This window comes from Pavona decussata, unplaced genomic scaffold, assembly GCF_977016875.1.
Source record: "Pavona decussata unplaced genomic scaffold, jaPavDecu1.1 SCAFFOLD_100, whole genome shotgun sequence".
NCBI classification, from domain to species: domain Eukaryota; kingdom Metazoa; phylum Cnidaria; class Anthozoa; order Scleractinia; family Agariciidae; genus Pavona; species Pavona decussata.
The window spans coordinates 596,322-617,360 of record NW_028145515.1 but is presented as its reverse complement, the minus strand read 5'-3'; the positions used below and the strand labels follow the sequence as shown (position 1 = coordinate 617,360).

At 41.4% G+C, this 21,039-nt stretch overlaps 2 protein-coding genes across 6 annotated transcripts in view; both read left to right on the top strand.

The window, feature by feature from the left end:
- The window catches only part of LOC146472197 (uncharacterized), a 60,409-nt gene that overhangs the window by 36,514 nt on the left and 2,856 nt on the right, over positions 1–21,039 (top strand). The gene's annotated exons all lie outside the window — the stretch shown is intronic.
- Positions 1,787–20,880, top strand: LOC146472198 (uncharacterized). Of its 2 annotated transcripts, XM_085119592.1 has the most exons (7): positions 1,787–1,820; positions 3,088–3,161; positions 7,234–7,302; positions 12,717–13,950; positions 14,789–14,875; positions 16,310–16,438; positions 17,114–20,880. In XM_085119592.1, the coding sequence occupies exons 3-7, from the start codon at positions 7,282–7,284 to the stop codon at positions 20,641–20,643; spliced, it is 5,001 nt and encodes a 1,666-aa protein (XP_084975718.1). In that variant the 5' UTR covers positions 1,787–1,820; positions 3,088–3,161; positions 7,234–7,281; the 3' UTR covers positions 20,644–20,880. The 2 variants fall into 2 exon arrangements, with proteins under 2 accessions (XP_084975718.1, XP_084975719.1); XM_085119593.1 differs by lacking the exons at positions 1,787–1,820; positions 3,088–3,161 and having other exon boundaries at positions 6,867–7,302; positions 17,117–20,880.

The window sequence follows — 21,039 nt, the reverse complement described above, 5'->3', positions numbered from 1 at the left end:
GAAGGCGGATCAACTTTTCTTGTCTTTCATATGCAGAAATTTCTGTCGGAGTGGTTCCCAAGTGGACAAGGGAAAGAAGAAAAATTGTCGGCCTTTAGCAGCTGAACGCTCGGCTGCAGCCATGCTTGTTCTCTTTTGTCCCTAGTACTAGGATCTTTCAAGAGAATCTAGTTTACATGGTGCTGGGATCTTTCTATCTCTCAGCTCAATCGTCAGCTATCCGGCAAGATCCTATCGCTAGGGCCAAGTACAACTTTTTGCATGTAAACTGAATACAGAAAACATATGGCGCTACGGTGATCTGCCTTCTAGGATCTTCCTAGTGCTTGGATTTCCCTCCATGAAAATAGCCCCTTAGTATCCAGATCACAGGCTTCTGCCCAAGGAGAGAAAAAAACAAATACAAAAGCAAACGACTCATTGATGAGACTGGGGATTAAGTCACCCAGGTTGGGTGTTCTTGATTTTATACTTGGGTTTTTCTCTTCCGATGCCCTCAAAAGTCTATTTCCTTGTCCTTAATCGTTGATTCCTTGTCCAGCGTAATATTTTGTTCTTCCAGCTTCATATGACGAACCATGTGACACTATTTGACCAATGAAATAAGCCCTTTACCATACTTGGAAGCAACGCGGAAGTCCAGAGAGCGCAGGCCATAGAGCTCTTCATCAGGGTGCAGTTTTAGATTGTTTTGTATCTTTTATCTTTGAATTTTCGCTGTTTCTTATCTGTTATCAATCGTGTAACCATGGGCTGACTTCATCGAGTCACAAGGGTCTCAATATGTAGGCTGCTGGGAATAGTGTGATCGCTTTGGCGTTTATGCACTTGTCATCGGCTTCCCCGAGGGGGGGGACCCCGGGCTGATGTGGGGAAATACGGGGACTTTATGGGGACTTTGCAACAAATTTCTTCCCTTGTGGTGGGGGAAATGTGGGGACTTAGATTTTTGAATGCCCTACTCTCGGGGAAAATATGGGGACTTCGCTTATGTTTAACTGAGATGAGATTGGGGACGATTTTTGTTCGCTCGATCGATGGCAAGATGGCAGAGGAGAACAAGAAGGTATGTTTTAAAATCCATTGTTTTTTGTCTGTCAAACAGACCATCCGTCAAAAATTTGTACGTATTTGTAGGCATAGGCAACTTTAAAATTCCTCTGTGTATATATTATTGTTTATAGAGGTCACTGTTAAAGGTCAACAGGTCGTCTTTTGTTAGTGATATAATAGAAGCGGTCTGTTAAATTGTTAAGGATAGAAAAAGTTGTTTTTTTTAAATATTCACAAGAATGTTAATTTCTGAAGCATCACAGCAATTGTTCAGAGTACTCAGGAAACTTAAGGAAGTTGTGTTTAGAAGCAGCAATGAACCATCATGATAGTGTGTTTTTCCTTGTTCTTCATCAGTTCGGATAGATTGAAAACAGATTCTGGGGAATTCAGGACTGAATGAAAAGTTGAAATTTTCACCATACTGCGCATGTACAGTAAGAGGAGTGATTTATAGCAACTTATGGAGTATTCGAGAAAAAATAATTAAAGTTCAGTTTTCATCAGAATGCAAAGTCCGAGTGTTTGCCGACTGTTTAAAGAACCCAAATAAAGTTCTGAAGTGCATCTTCAAATCCAGTTGGGTTCGCCAAATACTGGGGACTTTGCAAGAAACAAATCCCGCACGGGTGGGGAAATACAAGAACTTTGAAATACACAATTAGCAAAGTCCCCATATCAGCCCGGGGTCCCCCCCCTCGGGGAAGCCGATGACAAGTGCATTACGTGTAACTCAATTTCCCTGCAGATTTTCGGCATGCCAGAAGGTAAGCTTGGGAGAAGTTTATGGGAACTCAACGTCGAGATAAAATAAGATCAAGTTCTGTGTATCGCTGTTCATACTTACCCTCTTCCACAAACACCGAGCATAAATCTAGCAGAACGTACACACCCCTGTTCCGAAGAAACCGCACATGACATGTACAATCTGCTTGTTAGAAGCTAACTTGATTTATTTGTGAACTCTTATAACTCTTGCTGGCTATTACTGTAGTTAATTTAAGGATAGGACCGACGATCGAGAGTGAAAACAACCGGTTTTTTTCTCCGGTCATCTTAAAGTTAAGCTTACGTGTAGGTATCCATCGAAGAAAGTTTCCAAATTTATGTGCGTCTGTGTATTTTACGGGAACATGTTTGATTTAATGTCATCATGTAAAGCTGAAGTTGTCATTTTACCCTATTTCTTTGTTTGTTTGTTGTCTAAATCTCTCAGGTCCAATGGCAAAATAATAAATTAATATAAAACAACTGTGAGATCAGTGGAGATTTTATATAATTAACCCCCAGTCCAGAAAATACAGTCATCTAGAAAAACTTGATATACAACTTACATTAAACTTACATTAACTTACTGTTTACAACTGGGCCCTTGCTTGCAAATGAGGTATTAAGTGAAAAGATACGTCTAGGAAAGATGAGTGATCATTACAGACACTTTTGTCATGGTTTACGGTCGGTAAATCTTTTTCAGGGCTCATTTACTTATTGATATAATCTCCTACGATTTTTGTGAAGATGTCCTAAGATTGTCAATTAGATTAGCTTATGGTCTGTCAAAAATTACAGTAACAATAGAGTAACTGTTTTGAAGTTTTCTTCATAGAGCATGCTTCCAGTAGGTTGATTCAGCTGCTAAAATAACCTACTGTACTTTATACAAAATGTTGGACTTGTTGATCGTCCATAGTTGCATGTAGGTTATATTTGGGATGCATAATGAAATATTTGAAGTAATAAACTGGGGTCTTAATTCGTAAGACTGATGTCCCAATCCTTTAGGGTAAACCTTACTCAAGGTGAATTTTCACTGTCATGTAATTTTTCATGCATTAATGGGTCTGAATTTACATAAGAGGGTAATTAAGCTGTCCGTATAGTTTTTCTAGTTTGATTTAGGCACATGAAGTCACACCTGTAAATGTATGCAAAATTATGTGACAATGAAATCCCAGCTTCATGCATCATACGTAAAAGTTAGTGGTTAATTTCAGTGTTCTATAACTTCTTGGTTTTTTAATGTACATTTTAAAGACCTCACCAGTGTCCTAGTGTTGCTCTACATGGGTTCAAGATGTCAGTGATGCTATACTCTGCAGCAACTTTTGGTAAGTTTTTGTTGGTTTTTGAAATCAGTCACACTGCACAGAAAACTACCCTTAACACCTTTCATACAAGCCATCAGATAAGCCTTCCCCTCCCCATGCATCCATTTTTTTTCACGAAACATTTTGTTCCAATAGCCCATGTTTTCTTTCTTAATTTCAAAACAAGGCTTGCTGGTGATGTTTCATGGGAATCTGTAGAGAAATATAGGGACGTATATTGTATACAAAACATGGACCCAGGTCCATGGACCACCCATGTGGACCCGGTCCATGGACCACCTCGTGGACCCAGTCCATGGACCACCCCTGTGGACTGGGTCCATGGGCCACCCCACCTTGTACAGTGATACACGTTGAAGTGCTTTTTGACTGCAATAGTAATAAAATCTTTAGAATTATTACCCTCGCACTCCCCGTGATTCATTTTCAATGGATTAAATTGATTTTGAGATGTATGTACAGCTGTAAGGGAGGGATTACTTGGTTAAGCTAAGACAGAAAGGGCATGTGTGAAATTTGAAGCCACTGATTTCATCTTGTTATGTGATGATGAGTTTCATACAGGAGATTTATTATACCTAAGATAGTTTTGATGCTAGAAATCTGTGCTATTCATAGTGAGTACATAAATTGCACATGACTGTTTAAGATGCATTTCCTGACATTTTAGAAGGGCCAAACGTTAAATTTTTACAGTGGAGCATACCCCCTCCCCCAGACTGTTTTTCGTTTCTCACTCTAGAGAAAACACAGCTGTGTTTCATGGTATTTGTTAATTATATATTTGAGATAACATGCATGATTAAATTTGAGGGTTGTTTCAGTTTTCCATTCATTTGTGTGTATGAAAATGATGGCTTTGTTTAGGAGTGAGGTGTGCTGGGGAGGGTTGTGTGCTTAGATCATGGTGTCCACTTGGAGGGAGGTGCAGATGTCATTCCAAAATCTTCATCCTCATCACAATTTTCTCAAGGAAATTTGACTGTACAGGTTTGCAAGAACAGTTTGAATTTGAGGTGCATTAATCTTGAAAATTGAATCAAAAGGAAAAAAACTGTGGCCTGAGAACGTCATGGCATCGCATCACCTTTTCGCAGAAAAATCCATCATATGACAATGGGGCAAATGTAGCGTAAAATACTTTGTATGGAAAATTTGGGGATTTCAATACCAAATAACTTCTGTAAAATTAAGTTTCTGCCTTATTTATGAATTGTAAATTTGAGATATGATGTAGATGATTTTCCTGATAAAATTGAAGGGGTGGTCCAATCGGACCGGGTCCACGAGGTGGTCCATGGACCGGGTCCACATGGGTGGTCCATAGACCCGGGTCCATGTTTAGTATACGTCTGAAATATAGGACAGATTGGATATGACTCTAGGAAACTCGACTACAGTCGAACCTGTATTAAGCGGCCCTGTATTAACGGTCACCCTCTATTAAGCGGTCAGTTGTCAAAGTCCCGAAAATTACTTCCCTTAATTACTGTAATTTTGACCTCCATTAAGCGGTCACCTCTATTAAGCGGTCGCGGTCACCCTTTGCTAAGTCCCGACGAGCTGTTTCTATTGTCTTGACCTGTATTAAACGGCCACTTTGTAAAAGGAAACCATTCAAATGCTACAGTAGTTCATACAAGTACAATAGCACACCTTGTTTATTTTCACAAATCATTAAATCGCCGAATACATTACTCGAACATTACTGGTCAAAAGTCTTGTCATCATTGCAGATCGAATTCTTCTTTCATTAATTTCTGTTTAAGCCAGTTGCATGAGAAGTCATCCCACTTTAACGGACACCAGGAACTTTCCTCTCGTTAAGCAAAGTGAATGACATACTTAGCGATATTAAACTACGGAAACCTAAACAACAGACATTGATATCTAATTATTTTTCTTCTCAGGACAAATAGGTTTAAAAGACAAGACTCAAAAGATTAGGAGTATGTCTTTTTCTAACGACCGGCTGTAATACCAGCCGCATCAACTTGACGTTACTGTTTTGTTACTCCCTTTCTATGTTCTATTTTTCTCAAACCATGTTATTGTTGCAGTTACTTTTAACCAAGTAAGTGATTTTTGAGCGCTTTTATGCATAAGCTGTTTACTACGTAATATAAAATGGCATTTTCACCGTGTTCTGGCCTGTATTTTGTACAACCTGTATTAAGTGGTCAACCTGTATTAAGCGGTCACTTAGCCATTCCCCAAGGGTGACCGCTTAATACAGGTTCGACTGTACAATCACTCTTACTGAGGACAATATTGCCAGTGCTTTGCGAAGAGAAAAAAGCCCTAGTCAACTGACTTTTGCTGTTGGCTTTCCTGCAGGAAAGAAGCAAAATTAATCGGACTGAAGCGAAGCTTAGTCAAAAAGTATGATGTATTTATGTGTGAAATGGAGTCATTCAATGACTGAATTAACTCAATCTTTCTTTTGAGTTCAAAGTTATATCAATGGTGGTCTCAAAAACGACATTAACACCAGTACTTTTGATGTTGCCCATGATGAGTTCATGTTCCCTACTTACACTGCTTGGTGGAAGGGAATCACCAATGGTCGAACCTCGCTACCTGAATTTTCTTTGCACATAAACATGATGACATACTTTGTTATGTGAAAAATATGTGATGGAAAAATTGCTGTTGATTTTAAGCATGTAAAGAATCATTTAACCCATTATTTAAAGCTGGACTGATAGAAAAGATTTGGGTATTCAAAGAGAACTGAGAACCTTTTTGCCTTCAAAGCAGATTCAGCTATTTCCCTTGAGAAATTTAAGTTTCTAATAGATTAAAGTTTCATGCCATTTCTTCACATTTCAGTTCTCGAAAATTTCAATTCAGATTCTTCAGCATCTTCACAAGTTTTTTTCAGTTGCATGTGAATCATGTTTGGAAGATTTCAAATTGCTAAATGCTTTTCTTGGATTGGTTTTTGCTTAGCTGGTGGCTTTCCTGCTGGTTTTTCTTTCAGAACAAAGCAAAACTTTGTTGGTACAGACTTACTTCATAGATTCTAACAATTTGAACCAGAGCATTAAATGAAACAGGAAGCTTCAAAGGGATCACCTCAAATCCTCAAATATGTGTTCACTGCTGTGTTGGTTCATCGAATCTTTGCAAGCGATTTCAAAAGACGTTCTAGGTCATCCATGTTAACTGATGCCAAGAAGTGCTGTTTCTCTTGATGGCAGAGTTATGTTTGCATCCATAAGCAATGCATCAGCGAGGCATTGTACAGCTCCAGAAAATATCTGTACTCCCCCCCCCCCCACCACAGATGCTTTTTTGTTTTGCATCTCCCCCTCCCCTCCCTGGAAATTCCAGTTTAGCTCCATACTTAAATGTTTCTAAAATTTCGGTTTTTAAGATTCCCCTCCCCCTAGGAATTTCTGATTACCACCTTCTTTGGGGTGGGTATGGATTTTTTTCTGGAACTGCACATTTTAAACAAAAAATCAATAAATAACATTCCTTAACCTTTCCTATATTCCTCTATGAGTAAACAAACACGATGCTCAGATCACTACCAAGCCTAATGCTTTGGTGTACAGAAGAAAAATATTAATAATTATTAATGATGCCATCTCACATAAGTGCTATTCAGGAGTGCATCTTATGTCTAAGAACATCTCTCTTGGCTTCTATGAATCACCATATTCTGACATGTAGCTAAACTATGGTCCATGTAATTCCCTTTCTTGGGAAGCTGTTTCCAATGCCATGCACTCTCATGTAGTTGTCCGAACTGGTTTTAAAATTAATTTCAATTAAGCTCAGTATGAATACAAGTTATGGCTGCATTAAGTCTGCTCTTGCATAACTTTGTTTTAATTGAATTATACACATGAAGGGATATGTAGTTTGCTTGTAAATCCATCATATTTCAAACATTCTATGTAGGTGCTGCTAATCCAGTGGCTAGTACGGTGCATGTACATGGGGAAAAAATGAAACCTTGTGTTGTTAATAGGGATTTCTATTTGAAACAACAATATTGCTCAAGCAAACATGAATCACATGCAACCACCCTACTGAAACAAGCTTTTATTTCTATTTGCAGTTTTAATTTAGCATCAGAGTTGAAGGTTGTTTCTGAAGGCTTCCTGTGATGTCCAGGTTGACAATTAAGGTAACTTTCAGTCTGCAGTAATTGAACTGAGACAGATAATGCTCATCTTGAATATTGTACAGTCAAGAAACACTATGTGTGTGTGCATTGTTCTTCTGGTTTAGAAGAGCTTAACCCCAGGGCAGGTGTCCATTACTCCCCAGACTAAGCTATAACCTAATACCCCTGTGAGGTGCAAGACCCCCCAAACCAGCAATGTAGCTAACCCCAGTGCACCTATTCACTCTCCCTAAACAAACCTGTTCATACTCCTATCAAATGACCAATACCCGAAACAACAGCTACAGTACCGCTCGAAACTATGGGACCATTTGCCGCGAATTTGCCTCGGTCGATTCGCAGTTTTGATGTGCGGTTTCACCTAGGCAAAACCTCGTCTAACCACAATAAAAACCTCGGTTTCACCTAGGTTTTTTTCGGTTGACTTAAGCCGCGGTGAAAGGCAGGACGCGGTTGGGTTTGAATAGGTTATTGTTCGCTTTGTTTTCATGTTCTTCGAGGACAATAAGCGAATTGTCGGGTTTTAGGTGTGATAAATTTCACGGAAGCGCACTCGCTCTCAAGGGAAATAATCAAAGCGCTCTGTGAGCGAACTCGTGAATTGAACTGGTAAATGTAATAATATTTCGGATAATGCCAAAAATTATTTGCTTCACGTGCAAAACAATTCATTAAACTTCACTCGCACAATTCCTTTCGATACGCGAAGCAACGCAAACTGCAAAGGTCAGTGAAAGCTCGAATGCTAGTCGAGGAAAGAAGAGAGCGCTTCCAGGTCTTTTTGAAGGAATTACAATGGAACTAGTTGGGCATAAGTGAAAAGGCACTACTACTCCCGTTGTGGCTGAATAACAAACTGCAAGAGTCCAGATTTCCTACCAAGAATCGCCGTAAATTAACTTACTATAATTTTTTTTCCGCGTTGTGTTGTTGCGGAATGAAACTTGATACACGTGAAGGAATTTGGTTGCCTAGCACGTGACTGAAATCTTCCCGGTGTTTTCACTATGGCACGGTCCTTTCTACGACTTCTACGTCCAAACGACGGCTTCTCTCAACGTTTTAAAACATCGGAAGGGGCTTTTCACTTTTGCTAAAGTTGCTGTTTTCGTTTTATCCAAAGTAAATATTAATAGAAATACGTTAAGCGTTGCGGTAATTTTCCGCGTTTGTGTTTGCTCCAAGTGAATCGATCTTATCGCTCACACTCGATACCGAATCAAATCTATTACGAAGTTTTAGTTTTTCGAATCCGGATTACATTGGCAATACATTTGGAGGGATTTTCACTTAGCTTTTCTCCGCGTCCGTACTGAAATCCGATTGCATATTTTGAATTCAGCGTCGCTATTTCGATTGAACTTTGTTGCGCACTTTACATCAGTAGGAAGGGTTATCAGGAGGTAACCCCAAGGCAGGTGTTTACCCTCCCCAAACTAAGCTAGCCTTATATCTGTGAGGTGCCGAATCCCCCAAACAATAACTACCCCAAGGGCAGGTGTTCACCCTCCTCACACTAAACTAACCTCACCCCTGTGATTAATCTCGTGATCTCAGTCGGTTCGGGAATGTCGAAATGTGAGATCTGGTAAAGTTCAATACAAGGCCATTTCTGGTTGGTTACCAGAATTAAGAATGATGGGCAGGCCCATATTCCGGGCCTCAAATCGAACTTTACCAGAACTCCCCACTGCCTGACGTGGGAGATCTGGGTACGGGATTACCCTGTGATGTGTGCAATCACCTGACCAATAGCTAACCCCAGGGCAGGTATTCACCCCCACCCCCCCCCCCCCAGACTAAGATAACCTTACCCCTAAGAGGTGCCCAATCCCACAAACAATAGCTTACCCAGGGCAGCTATTCACTCTCCCCAAACTAACCTATTCATGAACACTTCTTTGAAATGTCTAATCCCCCAAAAAGGAGCTAACCCCAGGGAGGTGTTCACCCTCCCAAAAACTAAACTAACCTTACCCCTGTGATGTGCCCAATCCCCCAAACAATAGCTAACCCCAGGGTAGGTGTTCACCCTCCCCAAACTAAGCTACCCTTTCCTCTATGCGATACCCGATCCCCCCAAACAATAGCTATCCCCAGGGTACATGTAGGTGTTTACCCTCCCCCCACTAAGCTAACCTCACCCCTGTGATGTGCACAATCCCCCAAAACAATAGCTTACCCCAGGGTAGGAGTTCACCATCCCCAAACTAAGGTAACCCTACCCCTGTGATGTGCCTAATTCCCCAAACAATACCTACCCCCAGGGTAGGTGTTCCCCCTTCCCAAACTAAGGTTACTTTCCCCCTGTAATGTCCCCAATCCCTCCAAACAATACCTTAGCCCAGGGTAGGTATTCACCTTCCCCAAAGTATGTTAACGTTATCCCTTGCCCTGTTATGAGGCCAATTCCCCAAATAATAACTAACCCCAGGGCAGGTGTTCACCCTCTTCAAACAAAGCCAACCTTCCCCCTATGAGGTACCCAATCCCCCAAACGATAGCTTATCCTAGGGCAGGTGTCCACCCTCTCCAGATTAAGCAAACCTTACCTTCTTACCCCTATTAGTTGCCCAATCCCTTAAATAATAGCTTATTAAGGGCAGGTGTTCACCCTCCACACAATAAGGTAACCTTACCCCTATGAGGTGCCCAATCCCTCAAGTAATAGCTAACCCCAGGGTAGTTATTCACCCCCCTCCCCATCAAATTAAGCTAAGCTAATCCCAGGACAGTTGTCCACCCTCACCTAACTAAGCTAACTGTACTGTTATGAGGTGCCCAAATCCCCAAACAATAGCTAACCCCAGGGAAAGTGTTCACACTTCCCAAACTAAGCTGACCGTACCCCTATGAGCTGCCCAATCCTCCAAAAAAAAGCTAATTCCAAAACAGGTTTTCACCCTCCCCAGACTAAGGCTAGCTTACCCCTCTCAGGTGCCCAATCCCCCCAAAAATAGCTAACCCCAGTGAAGCTGTTCCCCCTCCCCAGCCTAAGCTTACCTTATCTCTCTGAGGTGCTTAATTCCCCCAACAACAGCTAACCCCAGGGTAGGTGTTCAACCTCCCCTATGAGTTGCCCAATACCCCAAAGAATGGCTCACCCCGAGGCAGCTGTTCACTCTCCTCAAACTAAACTAAGCTTACCCCTATCAGGTTCCCAAACCTCCAAACAATAGCTATACCCAAGGTAATGTTGACCCTCCGCACACTAAGCTAACATTACTCCTATAAGGTACCCAATCCCCAAACAATAGCCAACCCCAAGGTAGGTGTTCACCCTCCCTAAACTAAGTCAACCTTACCCCTATCAAGTGCCCAATTCCCCAAACGATAGCTTACCCCATGGCAGGAGTTGATGCTCTGCAAACTAAATGAACATTACCCCTATGAGGTGCACAATCCCCAAAACAGTAGCTATACCCAGGGTAGGTGTTCACCCTCCCCAAACTCAGCTAACCTTTTTCCTATGAGGTGCCCAATCCCCAAAAAATAGCTAACCCCAGGGCAAGAGTTGACCCTCCCCAAACAAAGTTAACCTTACCCCTCTGAGGTGCCCAATCCCCCAAACAATAGCTAATCCCAGAGTAGGTATTCATCTTCCCCAGACTAAGGTAACCTTATCCCTATGCAAAGCTCAATCACCCTCCCCAAACTAAGCTGCCCTTATCCCTATGAGCTGCCCAATCCCCAAAGAATAGCTAACCTTAGGGTTGGTGTTCACCCTCTTTAGACTAAGCTTACCTTAATCCTTTGAGATACCCAATCCTGCAAACAATAGCTAACCCCAAGGCAGGTTTTTATTCTCCATAGACCTAAGCCAAGCTTACCCATCTGAGGAACCAAATCCCCCAAACAATAGTTTACCCCAGGCTAGGTGTTCACCCTCCCCAGCCTAAGCTTACCTTACCTTTATGAGGTGCCCAATCCCCCAAACAATAGCTAATCCCATGGAAGGTGTTAACCCTCTCCAATTTAAGCTAACCGTACCCCTATAAGATACCGAATCCTCCAAACAACAGCTAATCGCAGAGTAGGTGCTTACCCTTTCCAGACAAAGCTTACCCTACCCCTATGCGATGCACAATTTTCCAAACAATGGCTAATCCCAGGGTAGTTTTTCACCCTCCCCAAACTAAGCTAACATAACCCCTATGCGATGTACAATCCCCCAAACAATAGCTAACCCCAGGGCAAGCGTCATCCTCGTCAAACTAAGCTAGCCTTACTCCTATGAGGTGCCGAATCTTCTAAACAATAGCTAATCCCGGGGTAGGTGTTCACCCTTCCCAGACTAAGCTAAGGTCACCCCTATTTGATGCTCAATTCCCCAAACAATAGCTAACCCCAGGGCAAATGTTCACCCTTCCCAAACTAAGTTAACTTTACTGCTATGAGGTGCCCAATCCCTCCCCCAGCCCCCCCCCCCCCCCCAAACAATAGCTATTCCTAGGGTAGGTTTTTTACCCTTCCCAAACTAAGCTAACCTTACTCCTATGAGGTGCCTGATCCTGCAAACAATAGTGAATACCAGGGTAGGTGTTCACCCTGCCCAAACTAAGCTAACGTTACCCCTATGGGATGCTCAATCCCCCAAACAATAGCTAACCCTAGGGAAGGTTTTCATCCGATTAGGTGCCCAATCCCCCAAACAATAGCTAATCCCAGAGTAGGTGTTCACCCTCCCCAGACTAAGATAACCTTATCCCTATGCGAAGCTCAATCTCCCAAACAATAGCTAACCCCAGGGCAGGTGTTTACCCTCCCCAAACTAACCTAACCGTATGCCTTTAAGTTGCTTAATCCCCCAAACAATAGCTTATCCCATGGCAGGTGTTCACCCTCCTCAGACTGAGCTAACCTTACGGTCGAAACTAATTTTGAATAAAGCAATACGAGAGACTGAACAAAGTTATTAACTCATAATACTGTAACCTGCTTTGCTGGTCAGTAGCAGTTTTGGGCCTTTGAAAGGATCTTAGTGAAACCTAAGACATTTGATCAGCTTTAAAAGTTGTGTCCAATTTTATCTGAGACACAAGGGAAGAAGGCTTCTTATTTTTAGTCTACACTATAAAGAATATATTTGTTCTTCTGACCATGTATTAAAGGAATTGGTTTTTCCATGTTATGAAAGTTTGGGATGACATGGATCCCACTAAAAACGTCTTACTTTCTAGTTTGTCATCAAGGTAATTGCAGGACGATTGTGAATAAACCCTTCGAACTACTGAACAGGTACATTCAACTTAAATGATCCATTAGGCAGCCTCTTTAAATTCAATGTACCCCTCTAAAATGTGGCAAGCTATATAGATTTGACTCATGGTGGCGATGACGTCTGATAACTGCCTGGTTTTAGCACATTAGCATGTTGAGTTTCCTTCATTAAATCAATTACACATTGGTTTTAGGATTCCTCCTTGCCTAGCACGTCAGCCTCTACATCACAGGAAGGCCTAGACAGTGGGTCAACTTTGGCTTCCAACAGGACACTGAAAGTTACTCTGTTGAGTAGTGAATGGAGGTCTACAAAAGGAGGCTTGTCAACCATTAACAGAGAGCTTGCCATCCAGTTAGCAAAACACCACAATGTGGAGGTCAGTATGTATCTCCCTCAGTGTAGTGAAGAGGATAAAAGGGTCGCTGCTAGTCACAATGTCCATCTTATTGAAGCAGAGGAGATTCCTGGTTATGATCCAATTGACTGGTTGGCCACTATTCCAAAAGATCATGTCATGGATTGTGTGATAGGCCATGGAGTCCATCTTGGTCGCCAAGTGTCCCTTATAAAACGTCTACATGGTCATTGTAAATGGATTCAGGTTGTTCATACCGATCCTGAAGAACTTGGAATGTTCAAAAGCTATGCAGACCCCATTTCTAAAGGTGAGAAAAAGCACCAGGCAGAGGTCAAACTCTGTGAATTAGCTGATCAAGTCGTAGCAGTTGGACCCAAGCTGGCTGAAACTTTCTCCTGTTACCTCCGTTCCTGTGGAAAGGACCAAGATGTTCTCAATCTCACCCCAGGGGTCTTCTCTGAGTTTGCTGACGTTAAGCAAGCCACTGAAGAAAGAAGAACATTTCGTGTTTTAGTGTTTGGGCGTGGGGATAACGAAGACTTTCAGCTGAAGGGGTATGATATTGCTGCCAGGGCAATTGCTGAGCTGAAAGATGTGTCACAACCCTACAAACTTGTGTTTGTTGGTGCACCAAGTGGAGAAGAAGAAAAAGTCAGAGGAATGTTACTCAAGGAAGGCATTGCTCCTACTCAACTAACTGTGCGTAGCTTTAAGGAAAGAGAGCAGCTAGCTCAACAGTTTTCCGAGGCAGATCTTGCTATTATGCCCTCAAGAACTGAAGGCTTTGGGCTGGCTGCTCTGGAAGCTTTGTCTGCTGGTCTTCCTGTGCTTGTCAGTGGTAACTCGGGTCTTGGAGAAGCTTTAAAGAATGTGCTGTATGGTTCTTACAGTGTCGTGAATTCAGAAGATCCCAAAGAGTGGGCCAAGGCAATCAGGGCTGTTTGTGAAAAAGACAGGGATGTACGGCTTGGAGAGACCAAAGATCTTTGTGGGAAATATGCACAGAAATACAGTTGGGAGGAACAGTGTGGCAGACTTGTAGAAAGGATGCTGAACATTACACAAAGTAAGTTTCTCCTTTTGAAATGATTCTTCATTGTCCTGGAACCATTACGTAACTGTGATTAGTACATGGTGTTTAATATTTAATTGGATGTTCGCTGTTTTTATTTATTTATTTTTTTCAAAAGTAATTGGCCCAGTTCAAGAAGAAACCATCGTTTCCTTTAGCTGCATTTAGTAAGAAGTCTATCATGTACCACAAGATTTCTGGTTTCCAAGCAGCATAAGTTAGGATCACAACAGTAAAACAGTGTACCTGTAAATTGATACCAGCTGTGTCCAAATTATGACAGTTACAAAATAGATTCCATTGTTAATGGATGTGTAGGTGTTTTTCCACTGAGGTAGTGGCACTGATAAGGTACTTCTCAGTTTGAGTGATGCTGCTGGAAGAAGAACAGGGGCACCCAAAGACAATTTTCTCTCAGATCCTTTGAAACGTTATTTTAGGCGATCTGGAGTGGCTTTAAAGCTCTATAGGTTCATTTTAGGCAGCGCTATAATATTTTTATCTGTTCGGTCATTCTAGGGGAACTTGAGTCTTTTCGAAATTGGTAGGGCATTTTTGTCCATTTCGCGAAAACCTTAGGTCTTATTTCCTTTCCAAAAATCTTAGCTGACCTTTTTTCGGTACCCGAAACAACATTGTCTTCAATCCGAAAACACTAGGCCTTAAATTTCCCATATCACGAAAGTTCGTGGGGAAAACTCCCTTTAGAAAATTGTAGGGGATTAAGGGCCTTCCGCACATGTAATTTACCGAAACGGTCCGTTGGGTGCCCCTGGAAGAAGAAAAAAAAGCTGGTTGGACCTATGTTTCTATATATAGTTTTTTTCTCCAGGGGCCAATGCCAGTGAGGAGGATCGAAGGCACATGGTAATCGTTGAGGCCAACAAGGACCCTTCACTTGTTATGGAGGTTCAACAAGGTATGATTGCATAATTATCTTGATAAATGTCTGGTAGGATGAACAAGTGAACAAGAACAAAGTCCTTCCCGATTGTACGACCTAAACTGGGCTTTAGCACCCTATTAATTTGAAAAGTGAAATTTTTGTGTAATGTGGACAGTGATCATAATATTATTGAACAATTTGATCAGTGCGCATTTTCAATTCAACTTAAAAAAGGAAACTGAATATTCTACAATGTAGGTGTTATTAAGCACTGTGTGTATGGAACACAGGATTTCTGGAACAAAACTTTAAAGATCAGACAGCTTTGGCTTTGAGGGCTGTATTTTTCTGGATAATATAGCAGATTGAGAAATAATTGTATTCAGGAAGGTAAGCATTTTTTATTTTCTGTTGAGGTACAGCTGTACGAGACTTGGGAATGAAACTTTTTGCCTGGCGGGTATGTTATACAAGGAAACTTCGTAGTAAAATGTCTCAAATGTTTCAAGATTGAAATGATTTTTATCAAAAGGAAAACGCCCAATCTGTGGTCTTCTTATCAGGTCATAGTTTATGGTGACATTGCACTGTTTTCACTTCCTTGTGTGGTACAGTAATTTGCAAGTTGTAATTGAGGAGGGGTTTATAGGAACATTTTTAGTAGTGTGTAAAATGTTATGCTTGACGCTTGGGTTCAGCCTTTTTGTTTATGAGATAAGTAATGTCAGATGCTGTGGACCATGTTAATTCTTAAAATAATATGTGACAAATGTGTGCTAGTATCTATGAGTAGATCGATCGTGAAGAAGGGTAGCAATATTAGTCGCCATGACAATCAATCAATGAATCAATCAATCAAATAGTGCTTTGGCAATTAACTTTGGTTACAGTGGATTTTTTAGTTGAGAAAGTTGGAAATTTTTTTGTACATTCTTCACGTAGTTCTTTTGTCTCTTTCTTTAACTTCTTATTTTGTTGTACACTTTCTCTCTTGGAGTAAACTCACATGCGCCATGTTTTGGTACGCTCTGTGTATTTCAGGATTGTCCGAGAATTTTTGGGCGTTTTAATTTATGGAACAAGCAGACCTTTAGTAAGGATGACACATTTTACAGGGAGTTGAGTGTCAGTCTCGGAAATCACCCTCATTGTTACATATTATAAAACTCGGTAGAGTTATTATTGTTGTAGTAATCTCTGATTAGTAAGCCTGTACCTGCCCTAAAACTCTATTTCCCCTGGACCCTGATAATCTGCTGCTGGATTGTTTTTAGGGCTTGAAGCATTGTTCTGCTGTTTGTCCCTTTGATCTCGCGACCAGTAATATTTCAAGACACTGCAAACAGTGCAGGCTGTCCTGTGTGGTCACTCCCAGTTTTCGTTTTGTATTCAAATAGCCCTAAAGAGCTAAAGAGTTAATGTCTTTGGTAGGGGTGAGAGAAATCAATACGTTTTTTTTTCATCCAGGTTCATCTAAAAAGCAAGATACAGCAAAGGGAAAAAGACCATTATCTCTAAGCACGACATGCTCTCCAAGCACGACATGCACTTCAGCTCCAAAGCAGCGTAAACTGTCAACTAGTAAAGGTCTTACAGGTAATTCCTACAGGCATGTGTTTAATTTCTTAAGGCAAGTATTTGAAACTATGAAAGTGCTATCGAAAGTAATTTGGGAGTGAAGAAAGTGTATTCCAGTTCAGTGATTCAGTTCATGTCATTTCCTACAATTGTTGTAGTTTGTAGATTTCTAGAATTTTACCGTCTGCGGATTGCTATCATGGTGATTAGTTTCAAGAGTCCTTGCTATATTGTGCTAGCTAATTTTTTGTCAAAACTAATACTTTCAAAATGTTGCTCTGTCATTTTTGACAGGCACCCCTAAACTTTTCTTTCATCTTAAAATCCTGGTATTCCATTACATAAGAATACACCTAATTTAATAAAGCAAATATTAAGCTCTTTGCATTTTCTATGCCATTCATTGTGGACCAAAATTACATGTGTTAGGGGGGGGGGGGGTGGTGTTGGTTGGTCGATAGGCTACGGGAGTGCAACATCTCTGATTTCAGGTTTTTGAATAATTTCAGCTTAACGAGACGTTAACTGCCAGCTTTCAGGGCTGAGTTGCTCGAAGCATGGTTAGCGCTAACCATTGGTTAAGAGGTATTAAAACCTATAGGTTGTCATGGCATTTAACCCGGGTTAGCGCTAACCATGCTTCGAGCAACTGGGCCCTGGGCGCTATAATTGCCACTGATTTTTTTTCCTCAGCAGGTACTGACAACTCAGATGTTATGAAGTTGCTCAGAGCAGAGTACAATAGACGGGCTCAGCTGAGGCCGCTTCTTTGGGACAACACCATTCAGCTACCTCTTGAAAACGTCTACACAAGATTGAAAATTGTTTCAAGACCAAAAGCAGGCGTTCAGGCAGAAGGTGGTGAGGTGAACATGTATGACATCTTTGAGGCTCCTACGAAAGGTGAGGATGTCATGACGCTTGTTGAGGGAAGCCCCGGGATTGGCAAAACAACTTTTTGTCTCAAACTTGCTTACGATTGGGCAAAGCAATACACCGACACAGCGTTTACCTTTCCCAATTTTGAGTTTGTGCTGCTGTTAAAATGCAGAGACATCGATGGAGATATCCTAGATACCATCATCGAACAACTTCTGCCAAAGGATATTGAGGAAAATACCAGAGAAAAGCTGCTGGATTTCTTGAGGGACATCCATAACCAGGACAGAATTTTAATTATTTTGGACGGTCTTGACGAACTTCCCGAAAAATCAAAGCATCATGTGGATGAACTTCTTCACAGAAGGATACTACCATTTTGTTATGTCCTGGCCACATCTCGACAAGAGAGAGGAATTGACGTGAGAAAGAAGTTTGTTTTTGACATTTTTTTACAGATCGAAGGATTCACTGAAAGCGATGCTTTTGAGTATATCAGAAAACATTTTAAGAATGTTGGTCCTGAGCATTCATTGAAGGGTGAAAGGCTCATTGAAGAAATCAAAGAGAACACATCATTACATGCCCTCCGAAATAATCCATTAAATCTACTTCTCCTGTGCGTTATTTACCAAGACTATGAAGGAAAATTGCCGTCTTCCCGTACTGAGCTTTACCAAATCATTGTCCGGTGTCTATTGAGAAGATATAGTGCAAAACACAATCTTAAACTCTGTGAAGACGACAGAGATTTAGAGAAGCAATTTAAAAAGGAGCTCCTTGCACTTGGAAAGCTGGCTTGGAAATGCCTCCTGAACGATCGCCATAGTTTTCGTGAAGATGAATTGAAAGAATTGGAAAAGAGAAATGACAAATTGGTGGCTCGTGGACTCGGTCTTCTTTACAAGGAAGAAAGTTTGAAAAAGTTGAATCCACAACATGAATACTGCTTTCTTCACAAAACGTTCCAAGAGCACCTGGCTGCATTATATATCACGCACAAGTTACGAAGGAACAAGTTTAATGTATTTGAGCATTTAGACTTTAATTCTTTGGTAGAAAAATATCCACAGGTGTTTCTATTTGTAGCTGGGATGCTAGGTGAGGAAGCAGATATACTATTTAGTCAGATTGGTGAAAAGCTGCGTAGCTCGGGTGACTGGGACTGGCATGGATGCAGTATGGCGGCAGCAAATTACTTTGTTGAAAGCTTCAGTGAATGTGGAAAAGCTGAACAAATGGCGGGTGCTCTTTTTTCCTTCGTACCTTTTCCGTTGGACACACATGTTAAGGTTACTGCCGCTGATCGCGTTGGTCATCTCACTGGCCATGCCTTTGCCCGTGTGTTAGGGGCCTGTAAAAAGTTTTCAAATATACAGAAGCCTGTCACACTTAACTTGTCTGAATGTCCTGTCAATGAACCGTTTGTGCAAGAACTTTCTCCTGTCATCATTGGAGATGCCATGGAATCTTGCTCACAGCTTAGGACACTGAACATTTCTTTAACTAAACTTACTGAAGAAAAAGCAGATGTTCTATTTGAAAGGTTGTCAGCAAGTAATTGTTTATCGGCATTGAGCCTTGCGGTGCAGCAGAGTATCCCTTGTGACGTAGCTGTCATCATTGGTAAGCGTTTGGCTGCAAGCAAGAGCTTAACAAAAGTGACGTTCACATTGTCAAGAGAATGGCGTGACGCTTGGGCTGCAGCTCTTGAAAAAGGATTATCTGCCGATACACCACTGACATCTGTTGTTCTCAGGATTTGTGGCTTAATGAGTAAGACTGCTATTCAAGCGTTAGAAAAGCTTTTATCAAACAAATCACTGGCCTCTCTGTCCCTCACCATTTGTGGAGATATGCAAGATTTATTGGCTACTGCTCTTAGCAGAGGACTCAAAGGACAACCCGTTTTGAAGTCTCTTTATTTATGTGTTGAAGGAAGACTGAGCTTCTGTGGTGCTAATTTAATACAAAGAGGTCTGGTGGAAAATTGTTCTCTAAATGAGTTAAGGGTATCTGTTTTCGGAGAGCCCCCGGACAACTGGCAGGCTACAGTGGAAAATCTACAGACAGCTAAGAAATCACAAGTTTCTTTGGCTTTTCATCCAGAAATCTTCTGCCAAGTGACGGCTAATCAGGTGGCTCATTTTCTTCCAGTTGAGGTGGACAAAGGGTTACTTCCAGAACAACACTTAACAGTCAACCTTTGGGGTGAGCTGAGTTGTGAAGGTGCAGAAGCGTTTTATGAAACCTTGATGGGTGCCCCACTGTCTTGTCTGACTTTGAATGTACATGGAAAATTAACCGGTGGTATTGCTAGTTGCACAGCAAGATATGTCAATCGAAACAAAACGGTGTCCTCTGTAAGTGTCAACATTTGGGGCAACATGCCTAAGGAGGAAAAGAATATCTTTCAGGAAATTTTAGACAAGAACCCAGCTGTTACCCTTAACGTACACGATGTGCATTTACACCCAGATGAATCCAGTGATGATCCTGATGTCTATGTTGACGATCTTACGTCACTGCCAACGCTCATTTCCCAACTAAGAAATACCAGACAGGAAAAGCTCAGTGTTGCAATGTTCTGCTTCAATCACAATCACGATCTTGATTTGCCTCATGCTTTGATGGAAAACACATCATTAAATGCACTTATTCTGACGGTAGACACATTCGATGTTGTCCATCATAACGAGGTAACTATGCTGCTTTCCAATTTGCAGAAAAACACGTCATTGAATCAACTCACTCTGAAAATTAACGACTACGATGATTCCGGTGTTTCCTTAGCATACAACGTTGTTAAGGGTTTGCGCAAAAGCAGATCATTGAAGGCACTAACTGTGATCATTAACAAGTACAGCAACAGCGAACGTTTCACTGAACCCGGACTATGGAATTTGGTTAACACTTCATTGAATGCATTCACTCTTACGATTAACAGCTACTGCACCTTCAGCTGTGAAAGCGTGCTGTTAGTTTTCTTTTCGACCCCATTTAGTACACTCACTCTGACAATAAGCATCTACAGCGACATAAGTGATGACTGGGAACTTGGTTTGGGTGATGTTTTGGCATGGAACAAGTCTTTATCTACACTCAATCTAACATTAAACATCTACGGTGAAGGAGGTGATTACTTTTTACCCAAATTTTGGGACATTTTAATGAGAAGTGAGTCGCTAACCACACTGAGATTACGACTTAACGACCAACGTGTAACCCAAGGCAGCCGTGGATACGACTTAAGTAAACTTGTGGTAAAATCCAAATCACTTTCCTTAATTGATCTAACTGTCAGCTTTTATGGAGTGGAAGACAGTTCGTCAGCTAAAATTTGAGTTCTGGAAGACAGTAAGTTCTGAAAATGTACCTATTCACCCCAACTGTGGTTAGCGGTGCTAAACGTTGGTGGCCATTTGACCTGTCCATTTGCTGAAACAAGACTGTGGGCCTGTCTGCACATGGGTACGACGAAAGCAGAGATGTCAATGCAAATATCAGCACAGGAATCTTCACGCATGTCGTAACAAAAAGCTGGCTAAACGTTGGTGGCCATTTGACCTGTCCATTTGCTGCCGGGAAACAAGACTGTGGGCCTGTCTGCACATGAGTACGACGAAAGCAGAGATAACAATGCAAATGTAAGCAAAAGAATCTTCATGTATGCCATAACAAAAAGCAGGCAATAGCCTACTAGCAGACGTCTTATTTTCTTTTGCTTTACGCGGAAAAGC

Bases quoted from the DNA above. Each gene is read 5' to 3' on its own strand.
- LOC146472198 (XM_085119592.1), top strand. From the start codon at position 7,282: ATGTCCAGGTTGACAATTAAG. The intron at 13,951-14,788 runs GTAAGTTTCTCC...TTTTTTCTCCAG, and splicing joins GATGCTGAACATTACACAAA to GGGCCAATGCCAGTGAGGAG. The intron at 14,876-16,309 runs GTATGATTGCAT...TTTTTCATCCAG, and splicing joins TGTTATGGAGGTTCAACAAG to GTTCATCTAAAAAGCAAGAT.